General features: G+C 45.0%; 1 protein-coding gene across 1 annotated transcript in view; it reads right to left on the bottom strand.

Moving 5' to 3' along the window:
* Window positions 1-172: 172 nt before the first annotated feature.
* LOC311266647 (receptor-type tyrosine-protein phosphatase S-like) overlaps window positions 173-14,030 on the bottom strand; it is a 74,625-nt gene continuing 60,767 nt past the window's right edge. Inside the window, exons 23-35 of the mRNA XM_084369093.1 lie at window positions 13,720-13,832; window positions 11,961-12,058; window positions 11,547-11,670; window positions 10,903-11,078; window positions 9,378-9,497; window positions 8,428-8,582; window positions 6,769-7,054; window positions 6,054-6,232; window positions 5,498-5,624; window positions 5,263-5,388; window positions 4,430-4,584; window positions 3,863-3,998; window positions 173-2,925 (exon numbers count right to left, since the gene is read on the bottom strand). Coding sequence (XP_084225219.1) covers window positions 2,857-2,925; window positions 3,863-3,998; window positions 4,430-4,584; window positions 5,263-5,388; window positions 5,498-5,624; window positions 6,054-6,232; window positions 6,769-7,054; window positions 8,428-8,582; window positions 9,378-9,497; window positions 10,903-11,078; window positions 11,547-11,670; window positions 11,961-12,058; window positions 13,720-13,832 — 1,864 coding nt within the window. The 3' untranslated portion in view covers window positions 173-2,856. The remainder of the gene's footprint in view (window positions 2,926-3,862; window positions 3,999-4,429; window positions 4,585-5,262; window positions 5,389-5,497; window positions 5,625-6,053; window positions 6,233-6,768; window positions 7,055-8,427; window positions 8,583-9,377; window positions 9,498-10,902; window positions 11,079-11,546; window positions 11,671-11,960; window positions 12,059-13,719; window positions 13,833-14,030) is intronic.

The raw sequence follows: 14,030 nt of genomic DNA, 5'->3' as shown, positions 1-14,030 counted from the left end.
TCTGTGCATCTGGTGGCAGACAAGAAGGTCAAAGTTGAATCAATTATGTGTCATTTTGTGACAGCAGGTGCAGTGACAGACATTTAAGAGCCACTTTGGTCCCATCTAGTGGACGAGGAGTGAGTAACAAACAAACAAAACAAAACAAAAAAAGCCACAAGAATCAAGCAGCTCGTTGTGCTGTATATCCAATCATCCTGCTTTTAATACAAAGTCAAGATACAATATCTACATCCATGGTTTGAAAGGAAAGAACAGGTACATATGTGAGGGGGATGGCGTCATTAGAGCTGGCCCTCGACACATTTCATATTATGTTTCATGTGTGTGCCTCTTATATTTCTCTTGACACAATAATCATTAGAAATCCAAGGAATAACATATTTCATATATGTCACACACTGTCAAGACTTCTGGACCACACATAAATTTCATATCAGAATAATTTCAGGTTTTTAAACAATAGCTTTTTTGAGTGTGTGTGTGCGTGTGTGTTTGTGTGTGTAGCGGGGGGTGATTCCTCACCCGTTCTCTGTCAAAAATACACTTGCTACCATGTGCTTTCCAGCAAACTAAATACCAACAGCTTGTCTGAGGTTTTCACCCGCAAGTCTGCTCTATATATCTAATTTCTCTGATGCCCTTGAACCTATCACGGCGGGGTGGATCATACCTCTGCTGCTGACGATCGCACAGGGAGGTCGACGTGAGGGAGAGGGCATCGATGTAAACTTAAACTAGGTCTGCCTCTAATGTACATCTCTAGCTATCTAGTCGGACATCAGTAATCAGTATCAAATAGCACCCTACACAGAGGGCATACTTTATAATAATAAAGCAAATAAAAAAGCACCAAAACTGACCATTCAAAATAAAATTAAAAAACAAAACAAACAGCGACAATATCATACTTTAACGTTGGCTCGCCAAAGAAACAAGTAAACAACATCTTATTGGTTATAGTTTGCTAGATATCCCAAATAAATAAATGAAAAACGTACGTAAAAAGTAACAAAATAGAATAATAAATATCTTAAAAAAATCATACGAAATAAATATGACAAAGTGAACGATAACAATAAGGCTTTTTTTTTGTTGCGACGATAAGAACTACATCACATCCAATCCCACGTTATATCTTGTGCTCAGACGTATGTAACTGTACTGTATAGGACTCCAATGATAGACAGTATGTACAAAAAATCAGGTGAGACCGCCCGAGATGTCTGATACACTGGAACATCGCTGTGCTCTTCAAATCACCACATGGGGGACCAATTATGATTATATGTCAAATCAAGAAAAGATATATATCGATATCGAGGGCTTGTGCGGTTGTACTGGAGGAGACGGAGGAAGGGGGACGTCGTTCGGTTGGGTTGGGATGCTTCTGTACAGTGTGACTCAGGAACGGAGAGAAATTCATACGGAGGTGGGACGGTCTGGGTGAGGAGGAGGGGGGAGAGGACTGCTGAAAGTGGAAATTCACCACTCGCGCCGGATGTTTCTGGGATTTCTCTCGTCACCTTTCAGTGCCTTTAAACAGTAAAATATCAAAGTGATTTAACTGCAAAGTGGTGCAATTCAAGTAGGTAAGCTTCAGAGGAGGAAGATGGTCAGGAAACAGCTTTCATCCTCAGTTTAAGATACTGTATGACAATAAAAGTTTAGCACACAACGCGTGAACATTAAGCAGCATGTTAAAAACACAAGAAACAAGTCGGCGTAAGGCAAAGACGTACAGTAAAAACACACAAAAAGTAACGGCAGAAAATGGGCTGAGAGCTGCGAAAGAATTCGGTCATTAGCAATCTCTTTCAATAAGCCACTGCTGAACTGACACAATGGGGCTGACATCGAGAGGAGCTGAGCTGGAGGATGAACACGGACCACAGCAAATAGCAAGCAAGCTTTGTCGACTGAAGAATGCACTGGACTACAAATCTCAGCCCAGTTGAGGATATGACGGGCTCTAATCACTGTTCAGAGGCCAGCTGTTACACAGCGAGGAGGACGCGATCGGGGAGCGTGAACTGATCCTCGGCCAGTGCGTTTTAAAAGGGTCTCTGGTCTGACTCTATGTTATGCTGGCTCCGCTCGTAGGCCGCGGTTCACGCTGTGTGGTTTCTCTTGGCACTGTGCGTCGGGTAAATGAGCATCCACAAAGCTTCTCCAACAGTCCTCGGTGGTGATGAGTCCGCGCTGAGGCGTAACCTAGTCGTCTGCTTTAAAACTAGAATCAGGACTACCTGTGGCAGCAGGAGACACCTTCGAAGCAGACTCACGGACACATAGAAATGTTCACCTTTTGCACTTTGTAACCCCTTTAGTACACCAAACCAATAGATACAAAGTTGAGGATAAAAAGCCCATTTAGGGTGCAGCAAATATCCAGGCTCTTTGTGTTTTTTTTTCTTTTTGTTTTTTTTATACACATATAGTATCATAATTCCTGTTCAGAAGCCGTTTGTATTTCACTGGTTCATATTGGAGATAGCTGACCACAACACACATGTATTATACGTCCTTCACACTGGAACACTGAGGTAAGTTATATGGATTACACATGGACAGTCTCCACACCCACCAGCTCCTCCTGATGAGTGTGGCTGCTGTTAGACACAGATTTCTTCTTGCTTGTTTTTGTTGTTGTTGTCGCTTTTTGTCCTTGTTGTTGTCGTCGTTGTCGTCGTCGTCGTCGGTGTTGAATTCATCTTTGAGTCTCGCTCCCGGAAAAAAGAATAAAGGTTCAATGTTCTCGTTGTTTCTGGCCGTCTTTCTCTTGTTTTTCGCTTGTTGGTTTTTTTTGTTCGTGGACCTCGAAGCAGAAAGATGGATGGATGGTCGTCTCTTCACTTACGTTGCATAGTGGTCAAAGCTACCCAGGTACTCCAGAGCAGCCTGGTAGCAGAACTGGTACTCGTCCTGGGCGGGAAACAGAGGATGGAGACGAAAATCAATAAAAATGTTGAATTGAGCAGCTCACGCAGATACAGTCTAATTTTTTAAACATTCAATTGTCACATAGAAATAATGATATTGAGGAATGCACAATGAAAAGAGCACATGAAATATAAAAGGTGGAAAAGAAATTGGATCATATAAATGGCCAAATATCTCGTGTGATGAAAACTATTGTCATCTCCCAAAAAACAGAAGTTAAAGCTACATATTCTGGAAGGTTTTAGGTGGTACTGTGTTTGTTTTCTGCCTCTCAGCGCATAAATCAGTTGGTTTCCTCTTACCTGTGGTGCTATTATTCATCTAGATTGTTTTGGTGTGAGTTGCCACCTTTTGGAGATATCTGCTGTAGAGGTCTCATTAATGTAATGTCTCTAGATCGCTTGTGGTGCTCAAACAACCAACAAAATGTATCTGAGAAAACTCAGCAGCAATGTCTCTTTCCAGAAATCATGACCTGGTTAGATGTTTATGGTGTTTGTGTCATCAGTTAGGAGCCATTTTCTTTCTACCAGCTGTATCACTGAGCAGAAGGAAGCGATCCTCTACTCATGGACGAGAGGCTTGTGCCGTGTGCTCGTTACAAGACGGGATGTTATCGTTAATAACGTCCTCCTTTGGCTGATCTGTGATCTGGAGTTGCAGACATCTCTACAAAACGCTGCAACGCACACCAAAACAATCTTGGTGGATAAATAGCACTACAGGAAAGAGGGAAAATATGTATCTCTGATTTTTGGACGAACTGTCCCTTTAAGGAAATCAAGCAGTTTAAAATATTTACGATCAGTCAAATATAGACGATAAAAACATAAAAAATATAGCCTTAAGCAGGAGCACACTGTGCTGTATCTGCTGTGCTTAATGAATCAATTAGTCCCGCCTGCTGTTCAGTGTTTACCTCAGTCTGCACCATGGCTGGTCTCTGTGTGCGCAGCATTTTGACAGTCTGGAAGATGTCCACCGCCCCTTCGTAGCGCATCCTCTCCAGGACAATACTCAGAGTGATGAAGACACCTGTCCGCCCCACGCCAGCACTGCAGCCGCGAAGGGGAACAATGAACCAGAGTTTACAGTGGGCCGCAGCGGGGACAACAATGAGCTAAGATCTGGCAAATATGCAAATAAATGTACTTTTAAATGGACTACAAGGAACTTTTAACTGGTTATGAAACACTCTAAATTTAATACTGATCCTTAAATATGTCCTACGTTAGCAAACAAGACCATCAGCGAATAGACTGGCTATTTCTTCAGAGTTATAATAGTTCTTAATGGCTGCACCGGGTCAGATTCAAACTTTTCCTGTTCGGAAGAGTCATAAAATTTCAACTTTTTTTAGTGTTGAGGAGACTCTCTGGTTCGCTTTGTCCACAGGGGCCGCCAGAATCAACACGAAGAAGAAAGTTCCTTGTAGCTGCTGTAATTAGCAATGAACAGCTCCATCATGAGCTGCTGAGACGCTCACCTGCAGTGAACGCTGATTGGTCCATCCTGGCCGAACTGCTCCTTGGTTTTGTGCACCTGGCCGATGAAATCGATGAAGCCCTCCCCGGATTTGGGCACGCCTTGCTCTGGCCAATCGGTGAACTGGAACTGACGCACTGTCCGCGATTGGCCGTCCTGAAGGAGCGAGGAAACGATGGGAAATGTGTAGTTACTGTTTACGTGAGGTGATGATTTTCAAAAAGAGCTTCGTCTTGCTGTATTGACCGAGGGGTGAGAGTCTGCCAGGCAACATCCTCCCCTCCATCTAATGATTACTGTTATCTGACCCCGGATCAGCGGCTGTGGTTAACTTCAGGCTGTAACGTCAGTGTGTCTTGCTATTGTCAGCCACTCAGTAGGCAATTACATCTTTTCTCTTCTGCACAGCCTCTCTGACTCCCCTTTAATGGAGATCAATACAGCAGCTGTCAATGTGGCGTCAGCCCGGGACAGGCCTGACTGGAGCTATCTGTAACTGGCACATATGTGCACAAGAAGAGGTGCACACACACACATACACACACACGTAATGTCTGTCAAGGTATTCTGGAGACGGCCCAGTTGAATGAGTAATTTAGGGCTGCTTGTCGATAGATGCAAACCTGTTGTGGCGCACACATTCACGCACAAAACACACGCTGACCGACACACACCGCAGGTCGATAGGACATGCTTTGCACAGCTGCCTTCTGACAGCGCCGACGGATCGGGAATAGAGCACGAAAAGTCAAGGAGTGTGATGTTACACTGCTGTTTGAATACAACATACAACAAGAGGACAAGCCTTTAAACACACGGACGGCGTCGACCCACCCTGGCGTCCGTAACTTTGAACTCCCGGAGGATGTACTGAGGCATGTTGTACTCAGCCATGGGGTCGACCACGAAGTATTGGTACCTGGCAGAGCGCTCAGCGGGCCAGTACTGGTGACACTTCTCCTGATAGAGCACAAACAGACAAAAGAAAAGGAATTGATAACATTGTGTACAAGGCGGAAATTTGCTATTATTTGTATCACTCGTGTGTGTTTATATAATTTGTCCCTACCCGTCCCATCTCTCTCAGTTTAGTGAGCATGACCACTATAGTGGAGTTGTGTTCCCACAGCATCCTCCAGAAGTCCTCAGTAGTCTCCGCCAGTGGACCCTGGGTGGCAATGTAGCCTCTCTGCTGCCTACACACACACACACACACACACACACACACACACACACACACACACGCACACATTAAGAAGCCGCCACCTCCTCCTCCCTGTTTCTTCCTCTGTCAAACATCAGACTGAAAAGGGGGTCAGGCCTCAAGCAAGAAGAGGAACAGTCAAAACATGTGTGTACAAACACTCTGAATGCCTGAATCATCAGAAGCGATTCAGCGTGCGTCCCCTCCGATGGGGGTGGGGGTGGGCTGGGTTGCGGGGACCGGAGCGAGTGCCGTGCAGCGAGACAAATGGCAGGAACATGTATACAGTAAGGACAGATCTGACAGGACGTGACAGGTGAGAGCACTGTGGTGAAAACCTATCCGATCCATTCACTCGTCAAGCCGTCATAAGAGGACGAGGAGGTCGGGTCATATTAGCGTTTACGGGAGGAAAACATACCTGTATCCGTCTATGTAGCTGGCGTTGATGTAGTCGGAGCCCTCCAGGCCTCTGATTGGCTGGAGGCAGACGCGGGTGGTTTCATAGGGCATGATGTTCACCAGTCGGTTCTTGAATTTGTTGCAAGGCAGGTTGGCTGTGACAAACCGGGACGTGTGGGCTTTGGTATTAGCCAGTCGCTGAATGGATGGCGAGAGAAAAATGTATAAATAAAGTATATAATCATAAAAAATAAATAAATTAAAAAATAGATTTTATATGTAAGACTGAGGGATTATTCAGGATTATTTGTCTGCAGCTAACGTACAAGGCTGCTCTATTCTAGACTCTCGTTGTTTCTAGCTTGGGGGGGGTTCGCAAAATAAATCTGAGGGGTTGTGAGATGATAGGATTAATTTTTCTTGGTTTATTTTGTTAATTAGCTGTACTGTTAATTTTTGTGGGCTTTTCTTTAATTTTTTATGTTTTTCTTCATGGGCACGTTTAAATCTTCAGGCCTCCTAATGTTATTCAAGGGAGCCATTTTAGAAGAGAGAAACAATCTCGTGTTGAACAGCTCACAACTCATACTCGCTGGAGTAAATGTACATAGTTACATTCCATCATTTCTTCCTGTGATAAGTAGACACGACTTCACTTCAAGGAGCCACAAACTAAACTGTCAGAAGCACTGTTGTACGTCGGACAGCACATCGACTCCGGCCCTCCCCCCTACCTTAAACTCCAGCTCCATGCCGGTGACGTGCTCCCCGCTCTCCACCTTGGACAGCTTCTGCATGTACGAGTACAGACTCCTGGCGGCCACCTCGGTGTTCCCGCAGGCCACAGCCTCCAGCAGGGCCTCGTGGATGAAGCTGTACTGGTCCTCCGTCTGCACCATGTAGTTCCTCTGTGAGCGCATCAGCGTCACGTGACCGTAGATGTCCACGGTGCGCTCGTGTCGAATGCGTTCCAGCATGGCGTCGATGACGATGAAGCAGCCGGTGCGACCGACACCAGCACTGACGGAGGGAGACAAATGGTTCGGATGTTAGGGAGGATTTTATTTTGAAGCAATGTTATGTAGAAATCTGCATTTTTTGTGTGTTGAAAACTTGTATCTTGAAGTAAACGTGTGTAACGCTGTGCAGAAACACGTGACAGAGAAACCATTCACCCTATTACAAGACACTGTACCATCAACATGATGTTGAAGCTGCTATTTTCAGGTAAAAAAAAAAAGAAAGTTACATAATGTTGAATTATTGAATTATTCAAGATTTGGGGAAACAGCCTTGTTTACTTTCTTGAAGAGAGTTTAATAAGAAGACTGTCACCACCTCCAGGTCTGTGCATCATATATGAAGCTGTAGCCAGCAGTCAGTTAGTTTAGCTTAGCATAAAGACTAGAAACAAAAGATTAAAACATTTATAAATCCACCCTGCAGCTCCTCGAAAGCTGACTCGTTAATATCCATAATGCAAAAAGAACAAGTTAGGATTATCCAGGGGCGTCAGTTTGTGTATGGAGGCAAATAAGGGTCATTAATATTTTGAGCTTGTGAAACGGGTTTGCACATTTAATTGCAGTTGTTTGTTTGTTTGTTTGTGTGGAGGTGGGAAAATGAATTCCTGTATCTGAATGTGAAAAATTGCAAAAGAAGAAATAAAATAAATTGATAAATAAACCGATTAAATTCAACGTGTGGCAACGATTCGCAGCTGTAGAAATAGTTTATGTTGTATGTGTGATCACAACTTATGCAGGAATATTTTCAACTGTGTATCTGTGTATGCAACACTGAAGTTAAAAGCTAAAAGCCAAAAGCTAAAGAGTTACAAGCACATATTTTGACCCTGATTTTACACCTTATCTGATCGGCCAATCAACACGTTGCCCACTGACCATTCAGTAAAGTCAGCCATTATAAAGTCAGGCTGTGAAATTATTTGTGAACATCATTTCAGAAGCTCCAAATATTGATGACCCTTTTCTGCTTCCACATACTGTATGTGCTGGACCATTTCTTGTTTGGACGTGGAGACTTCGTGGAGTCGGCCAACAAATGGAGACTGCAAGAAGTTACTACAACCAGCCAAACTACCAGCATCCAAAGGATGTGACTTTATGCCAGTCTCGAGTGCCGAGTTCTCCGCTTGACTAACAGAGAGCAACAGTATCTAAGATTAGTTTAGGGATGGAGTCCGCCAACATAAACTAAACGATCAGCTTCCAACACATCCATGGAGCAGATATAACAAATACGATGTGATATGCACCCTTTGGTCAAAACTAGTCTAGCTGTGAAAAATAGGTATAACTCCTGGCAAGAAGGCAAATCCCCAAAGTCTCAAACAACCCCTTTTAAGATAAACTTGGCTGCGTGTACTGTACCTGCAGTGAGCGATGATAGGTCCGGCGTCCGGAGGGTTGCAGGCTTTGACCCTGCGGAGGAAGTTGAGGAAGGGGGTGGGATACTCCGGCACGCCGTGATCCGGCCAGGCTGTAAACTGGAACTGACGCACTTCTCTCCGTTCGCTGTTGCCACTCTGATGTGACAAGACAGGAGATTATTGTTTGTACGTGTGCATGTGTGCGCCGTGTCCCTGCTGCATTATTAAATGTTACAAGACAAAACCTATTAGGTAGTCAAAGGGAAGTGACACGTTTGTCGATTTGTTTGAGTGCAGCTTCTCTGACGCGACTCCATTAATTGTGACTGCATCCTAATTACTGCCAGTCACACAAGCCACGGCACGCTTTCTTCACACAGAGAGAGGCTTTTATAGTGACGAATGCAACAAACCCTGTATTTATTACAGGAAAATGCACCAAATATTCCTAGATTCTGACCAAAAGAGTACTAACATTGCTGAATATTTCATGTGCATTACGCCGGATCTCCTATCTTGACTTCTCCCAACACATCAACAAAAATTTGGAGAAGCGATGCTACACTTGGAAGCTACAGTTGGCCTAGTTTTCTGTGTTTGTAAGTAGGCCACAGTGACACGCTAGTCTGGCGGTCTTAGATTAGCCCTGTGCTATAAGAAAGTGCTCTGCTTCCAACGGTAATCAAATCTCAGCGCCTGACACAGGGAGCCTGGCCTGGTTTGAACACTACGTGAAGCCCCAGACTAATCTATTCTCCTCCGCGTGTCCACCTGCGCTGCTCATCGAGCGACGGTGGAAATTCATGATCACTCCGGTTGGTCCTGGCTCCTGACTGTAAACTCGACAGATCAAAGCAGGTCCCGGTGGATGTGACAGTAACTAATGAGAGGGAGAGGGCCGAGTGGTGAGTCGAGGGGTGGAAGAGAGGAAAATAGAGCGAGATAATTTACCTTATGCAGGGAAAAGGTGCGAACACAGAAAGTAGCCAGCTCCATTGTGTCCAGCAGGCTGACCTGGATCATGCCGTAGGTCTCTGTGCCACGACTTGGCCAGTACTGGTCACACTTTATCTACAGGGAAAAGCATCATCATCATCAATACTATAACTGTCACAGCAGAGCTATAAATTACAGCTAAACTAAGGCATATATTGTTATGTAACATTATTAGATCACTGGTTCCCAACCCCTACTAGGGGTCGTCGAAGCTTCAGGCCTTCTTGATTTTAACACCGTGTCCTAACTGAATGTGATGCAAGCGAGTGTCACCAACAAAATCAGCTTGATTTCTTTGATTCAGATTGGACTGTCATTTTGAGCCTGAGGCCCTGTTTCTATTTTCAGTCCTGTCGCTCGTCTTGAAAGTGCAACATGGACAGGCAGCGGATTATTCATGTAGTTGAAATGAGAAGTGATCGATACAATACGGTCTCATCTTACTTCAAAAACCTGAATAGGGTATCAGCTGGCTGGAGGGAGTTTGAAAGTCTCTGGAAAGAAAACACACCATTTCTGGTTGTTGTTGTCGCCTATACCGCCTGTCATGTGCAGCGGAGAAACATCTAAAAATGACAGAATAAAATGTGTGTTTTCTGTTTTAAAGTGTAAACGTAGGAAGATAGGCTATTTCAGCAAATTCATCCATCCTTTACTTGAGTCACCAATGGTGAATAGTGGATTCAGTGTGGACAACAAGCATTCAAAATTGTGTTGCATTGGACGATCGAATGCAGAAGCCTATTAAGTATGAGCGATTGTTAAGACTTTAAAAGATGACGTAATACAAACAGGAAAATTCATCTCATTATTCACAGGAAATAATCTGCTCACTGTAAACACAAACGTCCTGCAGTTATTGCGTTCAGTATTTGGGTTTATTGAACAGATTATCAGTTCTCGGCTGTTATTGTTTTGCACTGAATATGAAATGAAATGTCCATAAAAGACATCACTTAGTCCGGGGTCATCACTTTACTTAATGATAGGAAATAGGTCCCTTAAGGCATTGGTTGGTTAATTTCTAGGGGTCGCCAGATGGTTGTAGAGACAAAATAAAATAACATAATTTAGACTGGGGAATAGTTTTCACATTACATCGCCTGCACCAGCAACATAATTTGATTTCAAGGAGACATTATGCTCATTTTCAGATTCATAATTCTATTTTGTGTTACTACTAGAATAGTTTTACATGTTTTAGTGCAAAAAAACCAAATCATTTTCCTCATACTGTCCAGTGCTGCAGCAGCTCTGTATTCCCCCCTCCGTCTGAAACGCTCTGTTTTCGTTCCTGTCTCTTTAAGGCCCCTTTGCTCTGATTGGTCAACTCACACACGCCTGAGCCAGCGGTGGGGTAGAGGGGTCGTGAACATCTTCCTGACTTATCTGGAGGATCACGACTCGAAAAACATTTAAAAAACCAGTGCCTGCCGTAGAGAACGAAACCTGTGGGTCAGTGGGTGAACCGGCATCCTACCCGTGACTTCTCCTCCAGGCGCGTCATCATGACGACAGAGGCGGCCCGCTGCTCCCACACCATCCTCCAGAAGTCCCCGAACGTCTCTGCCAGCGGCCCCTGGGTAGCGATGTAAGCATTCTGCTTCCTGTAGCCATCAATGTAGTTGGCGTTGATGTAGTCGCTCCCCAGGATACCTGTGAGCGAGACACGAGTGAGGCTCTCCCTAAACTGCAATCTGCATAAGCGACATAATGAATTAACCTCCACGTATGACATCAAACAGCCTAACGAACTGTGTTGTTTCTGGCGGCGGCGGCTTCCAGCTGATGACTCGCGGACGACAGCAAACAAACAAGACTCTGTCGGCGTGAATTCATGAGCTCCAGATCAAACCCATTCTCCCCCTTCTTGTTCTGGAGGAGCGCCGGCTGCACTTGAATGCACCCGTGCTGTTTGTCAGTCCCATGCCGCTGCACACAGCCAGGCATGAGCGCTGCTTGCACTTTCAGTTTTCATCCATCATGCAGCCCCCCCACCAACACACCCACACACACGTGAAACGTAAACACACACCGTCTTTGTGTTCAACCCCCTGAACACACACACATGCTCAGACTCTCCTTTTACCACATAAACATCTTCTTGAACTTGCTGATCCTCACCTTCGATCGGCGCCAGGATGACCCTGGTGTGGTCGTACGCTATGACGTTAGCGTAGCGGTTTTTGGGCTTGTTGACCTCCAGGTTTGAATGCTCCCAGGTGAACTGCTGACTGGGATCGATGGACTGGAAAAAAAAGCAGCAAACACACACACACACACACACACACGTGCGTTAACAGTGTGCGGAGGCGTATTTAGCAGCGCATTTGAGGATAATGGAAAGAGAGTGCTCCGTAATGCAGAGAAGTTGCGCGTTAAATTGCAGCGCTGAATAAATCATGAACATATAGTCTGCACACAGAGATACAAATGTTAAATAAGATCTGCTTTATGAGCCTTAACTGGCTTAACATCTGTAAACAATGAGGATGTCATCTATTTACTCGTATGGAATAATAATAATGTGTTTCTCACCTCGTACTCCTGGGAGAGTCTCAGGTTGTCGTTGGCTTTCAGCAGCTCGATGTGCTCAGCCAGCTCGCTGATGGGGATGGGAGGATGGCTCATCATTCCTGCGTGACAACGAGGGGGGGTCAGAGGTGGCACGCGACTTCAGCCGAATAACCTAAATCACTGCGGGTCAGCGTCGCTCATATGCAAAGACGTGAAGATAATTATCCAATCAGAGGACATCACATATCATTAAGGAACCCAGTGAGGCAGAAAATCAATTTTGATCCATGTGTGAAGACAAAGTGAGGCGAGTGTTGGTTGTTTGTAAATTGTTTTTCTTTGATAAATTGCTTTCTCTGTGATCAGAGGAGCAACGACTCAGAGAAAACAAACACAGACAGAGCACTAATTAGGAGGGCTGTGCACACACGCACGTACAGACACACACACGCACACACACGCACACACACAGGAAGCAACCTATGCTTCCTGCAGTCGTTTCTTTTCACAGCTGGAGCGAGAAACGAGAGGCGATATCGCTCCTTTGTCAATTCGAAAGGCAAATAGCTACAACAATGAATCAAAGTGATGCATACAATCCATTTAATGCCAAAGTCAGAGTGTGTTTCGGCGTTTTCTCTTATTGTGATGCACGTCGATGCACTATGCAGAGCGCTTAAGTCGTTCTGCTGCTCCAGCTATAAAAAACAGGCTCATATCAACGTTTACTTTCTCCTTCAGCCTGGCACCGCAGCGCCCACAGGTAATCACGACAAAACGCTCCTGTCACGACCAAAATGACCTCGGATAGCATCAGCCGGTTTTGTTGGAAACAAATTTAATCTCTGCCGAGCATTTCAAAAGCACAAATCTCAGGGGAGAAGAAGTGGGTGAGGTGGGAGCTTCAAGGTTGCAGCCACATGAGAGTAAGAAAAGATAGAATAGAAGAGCCGAGGCGCTTTATTCTGTGGGTTTCACTTTGCTTCCCAGGAACGAAGCGAAAAGGAGAATTCACACCTTCATCTATGGATTTAATAAAATATCGTTTGAATTTTATACATCCTGGCAGGTTAGACTGAACCTCTCTCCCTGGCGACACATTTGCCACCTTTTCAACAACTGTTAGGCAGCTATGAGCATGAAAATGCGGCGAGAACAGTGATTGAATTCCTCCAGGCCATGCGTGTTATTAGGATGTTGTTAATTTAATGGGAAGAAGAATTGAAAGCGAACCATTATCGGCTTGGTTCCACTACCAAAGCGGCTGTGTTGTTAGATCTCACTCGGCAGGGGGGCGGGGAGCGTCAGAGTCCGTGTAGTTACTTCACAGTGGGGTTTTGGTTGGTTATTCCTGCTAAGACAGAGTCGATTCCTTCATAAACGATCACAGTTACCCCACCGCTCGCCTTCTGATGTATCATTTTGACCATTAAATCTGAATCTGGAACATATGAGAGCGGCGAGGTTTCTGTCGCTCCTGTCTGTTCCGCGCTGCCTGGCATGTGGACCGTGGGCGAGCGGAGATGATCAGATTTTGTCACACCGTCGTGACTCAGCCGTGACTAAGCACTGACTGTGCTACCTGGGTGGCGGCCATTTTGATTGTGGCCGTTGGTTGTGATGCGGAGGAGTGCTTTTCACAATCTTGTCTGCATAATCTCACCGAAGTTATAATTGGTCGCATGAATATTTCATTATCCAAAGATGAGCAATCGGAAGTATACTTTATTATGCAAATAGAGAGCCTGTGTTTGGGTGTGTGTGGGTACATGCTTCGTACCGGGAGTCTGGAAGTTGATGCGTCTCATCTCCACGGGGTCGGTCGGGTGATGGGCCATCATCTCCGCGTTGCTCAAAAGGCTCTTGGTGCCAGGCTCGGAGTCCTTGCGTTTGCTGCTCACACACCAGTGAGTCAAAAGAGCAATTAACACATGCAAACAAGCGGTGAGAGAAAACCAGACGACTCACTGCTGACACGTCATTAGCATTGCTACTTGAATCGAGTAAATAGCGCATTAACAGATATGCTGTTTTAGAGCTTTGTACAAGTTCTCCGTGCAGCATCTGGTGTTGTGTAATTGCTGCGGGTTA

This window comes from Pagrus pagrus (assembly GCF_965226575.1).
Source record: "Pagrus pagrus genome assembly, chromosome: 12".
NCBI classification, from domain to species: Eukaryota; Metazoa; Chordata; class Actinopteri; order Spariformes; family Sparidae; genus Pagrus; species Pagrus pagrus.
Note: the sequence above shows the minus strand (reverse complement) of the source record. Positions and strands in the feature narration are given on the sequence as shown.